This window comes from Rhinopithecus bieti, unplaced genomic scaffold, assembly GCF_001698545.2.
Source record: "Rhinopithecus bieti isolate Rb0 unplaced genomic scaffold, ASM169854v2 scaffold_4640, whole genome shotgun sequence".
Classification (NCBI taxonomy): Eukaryota; Metazoa; Chordata; class Mammalia; order Primates; family Cercopithecidae; genus Rhinopithecus; species Rhinopithecus bieti.
The window spans coordinates 788,484-795,833 of NW_016804643.1; the positions used below are offsets into that span (position 1 = coordinate 788,484).

General features: G+C 40.6%; 1 protein-coding gene across 2 annotated transcripts in view; it reads left to right on the forward strand.

Annotated features, from left to right (window-relative positions):
- The first annotated feature begins 853 nt into the window (after positions 1-853).
- The window catches only part of CEP97 (centrosomal protein 97), a 37,255-nt gene continuing 30,758 nt past the window's right edge, over positions 854-7,350 (forward strand). For both annotated transcript variants that reach the window (XM_017869516.1, XM_017869517.1), the window contains exons 1-4: positions 854-1,153; positions 3,026-3,168; positions 3,803-3,961; positions 5,266-5,367. In XM_017869516.1, the coding sequence (XP_017725005.1) occupies positions 1,111-1,153; positions 3,026-3,168; positions 3,803-3,961; positions 5,266-5,367 (447 nt within the window). In that variant the 5' untranslated portion in view covers positions 854-1,110. The remainder of the gene's footprint in view (positions 1,154-3,025; positions 3,169-3,802; positions 3,962-5,265; positions 5,368-7,350) is intronic.

A 7,350-nucleotide genomic window follows, 5' to 3' on the forward strand; every position in this document is an offset into this window, starting at 1 on the left:
AAAAAAAAAAAAAAAAAAAAAAAAAAATTGTCTCTATTAAAAAAAAAAAAGTGTGAGCCTGCTTCCTTCCAACTAGGCAATGTAATTCTTGAATTTGGAGACTATATAAAAATATATTTATATAAATAATATATATTTATATTATATAATATATAATTATATGTATATATATTTGGAGACATAGTTTCACTCTTGTTGCCCAGGCTGGAGTGCAATGGCACGATATCGGTTCACCGCAACCTCTGCCTGCCGGGTTCAAGCGATTCTCCTGCCTCAGCCTCCCGAGCGCCTGGGATTACAGGCACGCGCCACCACGCCAGGCTAATTTTTTTGTATTTTTACTATAGACGGGGTTTCTCCATGTTGGCCAGGCTGGTCTTGAACTCCCGACCTCAGGTGATCAGCGTGCCTCGACCTCCCAAAGTGCTAGGATTACAGGCGTGAGCCACCGCGCTCGGCCTGGATATTATATTTTAAAGTTATTTTGAATACTCCCTGGAAAAGTTCTTGGTTCATATTTATACCCCTAAGTCAAAAGATTTGTCAAATATTCAAGAACGATCACTTAAAAATACTGTATAAAAGTTTCTATTTCGGCATACTTTACTTTTACTTAACTAATTTTTCAAATAAAATGTATCCACTTTTATGATCTCAACAAGATCGGTCATTCCTATAGCGGAGTTGAAAACTTTCAACTTATTCACAATTATCAAAAGAATGGAGCAGCTCCCACAGACTTCCAGCAATGAGTTGTCAAATTCAGTCTGCATTAAGTAGCTTCCTTACAATCATCCCGACGGTAAAAGTGTCAAATTTCGCAAACACGTGGACAAGGAAGTGAAATGATCATCTAATAACGCAGTTAACTCATCTGTCAAATCAGCGAGTGGGCCAGCGTCCCTGAGCTCACTACCCTCAGATTCTAACCCCTAGCTCACTACCCTCAGATTCTAACCCCAGCTTCACATCATTAGGCGTAAGCAGCCAATTGGGCCATCTGGGAGCCGTGCATCCTGGGAGTTATAGTTTCCGGCTCTCTCCTTCAGACTACAAGCTCCACAGAGCCGCGGGAGGACGGTTGCCTGGCATTATTAGCAAGCAGCAAGTATGGCGGTGGCGCGCGTGGACGCGGCTTTGCCTCCCGGAGAAGGTAAGGCGATCACTACCCGAGTCCTAAGGTTTACTCCATGGAACTGAATTAAACGGTGAAGAGGAGAAAGCCTAGGTTTAGAGGTGCAGTTCTGGACCAGTTCTTTTGATGCGGATCTGTGGTCGTCGCGGAGGCGCGCTACCCTCTGGGAGTTGTAGTTCGCCTGCAGTGCCCAGCTCTCCGGTGTCGCGGTGAGGGCCGAGCGGGGGACTACAGCCCCCAGAAGCCTTCGCGCGGCCCGGCGCCTTGGCTCTCGCGCTCCCGATGCTGAGGAGGCGGTGGATTTCGGGCTGCGATGACCTTTCTTGGCCATTTACTTTGAGTCCTGGGTGCCTAAGCGAAATGTTTGGGATCTCCCTCTTTCGCTTCACACATTCCCCTCTCTTCTTGGTTCCTGGAACGTTCAGGAAAACCTTCCCTCAGAGACCACTGACTAGACTGGCTTTGAACCCTTTCTCGCAGGTGGCCAGTGGCTGTGATAAAATCTAGGGGATGATCCAGAGCTCACAGTTCTGTACTCCTTGTTGTACACACGGGTCCTAGGATTGAGTTTGGTCGCTGCCCAGTGGAGCACAGGAGTGTGTGGGTGCTTCTGTGGCCTGAAGATACCTGCCTCTTTGGGGCGCCGGACGCGAGCTCCTTTTGTTTTGGTTACAACTCCGAGGCTTGGCAGTGGTCAGTCCTAAATCCGGGACCTAAAAACGGGCCCTGGGGTCGAGGCCCGTTTTCATGGCTTAGACCAGGAGTGCATATTCTGGGAGCCGTAAATTCTTGGGGGAAGAGTTGGTGGATGGTTCTCAGACCTCTCTGTCGACCCCTTGGAATTGTGTACAAAGGCTGTGCACTCTTCTGAGACAGCACACCGCTTTCATCAGATTTTCAGAGGGGCTCACAACTCCTCACATGCTAAGAGCCATTAGACAATGGGAAAACGTTGAAATCCTCCACGAGAGCAATCAAGCATAATTATTTCCTGCAGTAGTCCTGATCTGGGTGTAAATTTGAAATTGGCCGTTTCTCTGGTCCCGCCTTCTTTGGAGATCGGCTTTTCTTAAACCACACCTCTCAAGCCCACCAGGTCTACTTAACTATTAATAACAGTTAACATTTACAGAGCACTTTGTATGACCCAGACGATGTTCTCAGTGCTTTTTAAATTTTATTTTGTTTTACATTATCTCATTTTCTCTGTAGAACTACATTTATAAGGCAGGTATTATCCCCACTTTACAGAGTAGAAAAGTGAGCCCAAAAGAAATCAATAATTTGCCGAATATACCACAATGGTTAACTGGTGGAACCAGGGTTTGAACGTCTATGTTATCCTAAAGTGCTTTATTGAGTGCCCTGTGGCAGGAACAGGGCTAAGTACTATTCATATGGTTTCTCTTTTAATTCTCATGGATCAAGCTAGCAAAATGGGTGTATTATCCTATTTTATGGGAGAATTAGTTGAACTATACTTTGATTTTCAAAATCACAGTTTGGGCACTGTAGAGTATGTTGGTAGGTAGGCTGTAAGCTGGTGGATCGCAGTCAAAAGTTTAGTAATATTTAAACAATAGTATCATTACTTAGGCACAACAAATGGAAGTAATCGTTCATATTTAAATGTATATGATTTCCAAAGTATAGAAACTTGAGGAGAATATCACAAATGTAGTTTTAATTTGATATTTCTGAAGAAAAATGAGTAATTCAATCTGGTCATTTAGAACTCAAGATTGCTTTAATTTTACAATGTTGATATTATGCTCTACTGTTTTTTTTAACTTGAAATGGCATAGATATTTTATAATTCCACCCCTATGCTCAGCTGTTGTACATGTTTTATTTTGTTTGTGTTTTCTAACATTTCCGTTTCTTTTCAAGGATCAGTGGTCAATTGGTCAGGGCAGGGACTACAGAAATTAGGTCCAAATTTGCCCTGTGAAGCTGATATTCACACTTTGATTCTGGATAAAAATCAGATTATTAAATTGGAAAATCTGGAGAAATGCAAACGATTAATACAGGTAGGTATTGCAATCTGGGAAATGGTGACATAGGATCAATTTATTATTAAACAAAACAATAAAATAACCTGAGAAAAAGTAACTGTGCAGGCCTAGAAAGCAGTGATTGTTGCCTTAAATTTTTACGACAGTTTCTTCTGAAGATGAACATACATGTACTACATTGAGAGTAAATTAGAAAAAGAAGCATTGTTAAGAAAACGAAGCATTTTACTTTGGCAAAATACTGTGTTAGTAAGGTAACCTTTTACCTCATGATGGGGGTAAAGAGTTCATTCATTCCTTCATTCAAGAAATGACTACTGAGTCCCTCTTATATGTCTGGCACTGTATTAAGTTTTGACTGAGAGTTTAAGAACACTATTCTCATGGAACTTACATTCTCAAGTTGTTGCTGTGTTAAAAATGTCTTAGTTGGAGGAGGTCTGATTGCTCAGCTTTGTCTGTGTTTTCTATTGCCCAGGAAGAATAACAAAAAACTGATAGTCGTATTGTAGAATATTTAGACAATATGTGTGAAATGTACAAAAGGAGTTTGAGAGTGTTTGGCCGTCTAAAACCTTTTAAATCACTTTAATGTGAAATATTTTATGTATGTGATTCCTAAAAATAACAATATGTTTCCTTTTTACAGTTATCAGTGGCTAATAATCGGCTGGTTCGGATGATGGGTGTGGCCAAGCTGACATTGCTTCGAGTATTAAATTTGCCTCATAATAGCATTGGCTGTGTGGAAGGGCTAAAGGAACTAGTTCATCTGGAATGGCTGAATTTGGCAGGAAATAATCTTAAGGTGAATGGTTTCTTTTTTGTTTACAAAACTGTTCTGCATAAAACAAAATTCAAGCAGTGTAGAAATAAGTCAAATTAAAAAGTGAAAGTACCCATTCCTACTCTCCAGCTTTAATCTCTGTTAAAATAAACTAAAAATAAATCTCATTTTGAAACATATAATATGGCATAATGTTCTTTTAAATGTGAACAAAGAATCTATATTGTACTTAGAAAAAAGTAGATCAAACCAGAGTGTTCAGGAGGGAGACTATATCATGCTGAATTAAGCTTTAAGTAAATGTTTAATGCTATAAGGGAGAATATACAGTTTTAAAAGTCAGAAGATCTGAATTCTAGACCTACTTCCACTGCTTAGTAACTGTGTAATTTTGGGTAAATCAATACATATTTCTGTGTCTTATTTTTTGGCATGCTAGCTGAGAGGACTAGATTAAATGATACCAATAGCTGCCTTTTATTAAACCATTAATGTATATGAGCTACTGTTCTAAGCATTTATCTGTATTAACTTATTCAATCTCGTGACAGCCTATGAAGTAGATATAGACATTATGCATATTATAAAGGTGAAGAAACTGAAGCACAGAGAAGTTAAGTAACTTGCTCAAGGTCACATAGCTAGGAAGTCTCAGGGCCAGAATGTAAATCCAGGCTGTTTGCTTTTAATCTAAACTTGTAAACTCTGTTCTATACCACCAACTGTCATATATTATTACTATGGTTTCTTTCTTTCTTTTTTTTTTTTTTTGAGACGGAGTTTTGCTCTTATTGCCCAGGCTGGAGTGCAGTGGCATGATCTCAGTTCACTGCAACCTCCGCCTCCTGGGTTTAAGCGATTCTCCTGCCTCAGCCTCCTGAGTAGCTGGGATTACAGGCACCCGCCCACCACGCCTGGCTAATTTTTTGTATTTTTTTAGTAGAGACAGAGTTTCACCATGTTGGCCAGGCTGGTCTCGAACTCCTGACCTCAGGCTATCCACCCACCTCGTCCTCCCAAAGTGCTGGGATTACAGGCATGAGCCATAGCGCCTGGCCATTACTTTGGTTTCTTCAAGCTGTGAAGATCTTAGATGATATGAACTACTTGGTAGCCGTCTACTCATAGATAATGAAAGTATAAGTTTATAACCTGACAATCTACTAAATTCTGTTAGTACTGCCCCTTTTCTCTTGCTAAGTTGTTCTACTCTGCTTCTAGTAATAAGAGGAGGTAAGACACTCTTTCAGTTGCAAAGAACTAGGGAATAATTTTATTTTTTGATTTTGTTTTCATTAAATAATGTGATGCTTTTCTTGTGATAGGCCATGGAACAGATCAATAGCTGCACAGCTCTACAGCATCTCGATTTATCAGACAATAACATATCCCAGATAGGTGATCTATCTAAATTGGTATCCCTGAAAGTAAGTATGTTTTCTATGTCATTTGTGAAGTTTTATAGCAAAATACCAAGAGAAAGTAATCTCATTGACCTAAAATTAGCCTGCCGTGTATAAGCAGATTGCTTTCTTTATGCTAAGAATTATGGGCTGGGCACGGTGGGTCATGCCTGTAATCCCAGCACTTTGGGAGGCTGAGGTGAGTGGATGGCTTGAGCTCAGAAGTTCAAGACCAGCCTGAGCAAGATGGCAAAGCCCCATCTCTACTAAAAATACAAAAAATTAGTGGGGCATAGTGGTGTTAGCCTGTAGTCCCAGCTACTCAGCTGAAGTGGGATTGGATGAGCCCAGGAGGTGGAGGTTGTGGTGACCCGAGATTGGGTCATAGCACTCTAGCCTGGGCAACAGAGTGAGACTCAGTCTCAGAAAAAAAAAAAAAAAAAGGAATTATGTTAGAATACCAGAAATTAAGTATGAAACTTTTTGTTGTTAGTTCTATAACTGATTTATTTTATGTGAAACTGGTCATTGTAGTTAAGGTTAATTTTATTTACCATTCTCTGAACAATGAATGGTGGAATTCCCTCTATGCCCAACCAACCAATGCTAGTAGCTTTAGTTACTATATATACATAATGTTTGGTGAGGTTGAGATTAATCATTCCTGAATTTGAGTCTGTCTTTATTTTTTTTTTGAAACAAACAGTCTTGCTCTGTCACCCAGGCTGGAGTGTAGTAGTAGAATCTCACTCGACCTCCCAGGCTCAAGTGATCCTTTCACCTCAGCCTCCCAAGTAGCTAGGACCATAGGCATGTGTACATCACCACACCCAGCTAATTTTTTGAGTGTTTGTAGAGATGAAATCTTTTTTTTTTTTTTTTAGATGGAGTTCTGCTCTGTCACCCGAGCTGGAGGGCAGTGGTACAATCTTGGCTCGCTGCAGCCTCTGCCTCCTGTGTTCAAGTGATACTTCTGCCTCAGCCTCCTGAGTAGCTGGGATTATAGGCGCCAACCACCACAACTGGCTAATTTTTTGTATTTTTAGTAGAGGCAGGGTTCACCACATTGACCAGGCTGATCTTGAACTCCTGACCTCACATGATCCTCCTGCCTTGGCCTCCCAAAGTGTTTTGATTAGAAGCCTGAGCCACTGCACCTGGCCAGAGATGAGATCTTACTATGTTGTCTAGACTGGTCTCAAACATGTGGAATCAAGCAGTCCTTCTGCCTCAGCCTCTCAAAGTGCTAGGATTACAGGCGTGAGCCATTGAGCTGACCAAGTCTGTTTTTTTGTTTTTTTTGTTTTTGAGACAGAGTCTTGCTCTGTCACCCAGACTGGAGTGCAGTGGTGCAATCTCGGCTCACTGCAACCTCTGCCTCTCAGGTTCAAGCGATTCTCCTGCCTCAGCTTCCTGAGTAGCTGGGGCTACAGGTGCACATCACCACGCCCAGCTAATTTTTGTATTTTTAGTAGAGATGGCATTTCACCATGTTGGCTAGGGTGGTCTTGAACTCCTGACCTTGTTATCCACCTGCCTTGGCCTCCTAAGATGTTGGGATTACAGGCTTGAGCCACGGTGCTCAGTCCCAAGCCTGTTTTTTTTTTTTTTTTTTGCATTCAGGATTGCTGTTTTTAAAGTAATAGGTGTTAGTTAATTGTCAAAATTAATTTCACTTAAAAAAAAACATGTAGCATATAGCACTTTTTATGGAGGGGAATGTATCATGAAGTCAAATAAGTAATAGTTGAAATCACAGTCTTGAAAAACATATGTAGGACGTTTTAAATATAGTTGCCTCACTGTATATTATTAGCATCAGATAGCATCAGATATATTCATTAAGCCCTAGAAGCAGTATCTTAGTTCAGTTTTTCCCAGACTTTAGCAGAAATCATTTTTAGCAATAATTATTCTAAACAGTTTGATGTAGCCAGATACTGTTCTGATAGATGCTAAGGGAATTCAAATGAACCAAAGATGATTGAATTTTTTTTTTTTTTTTTT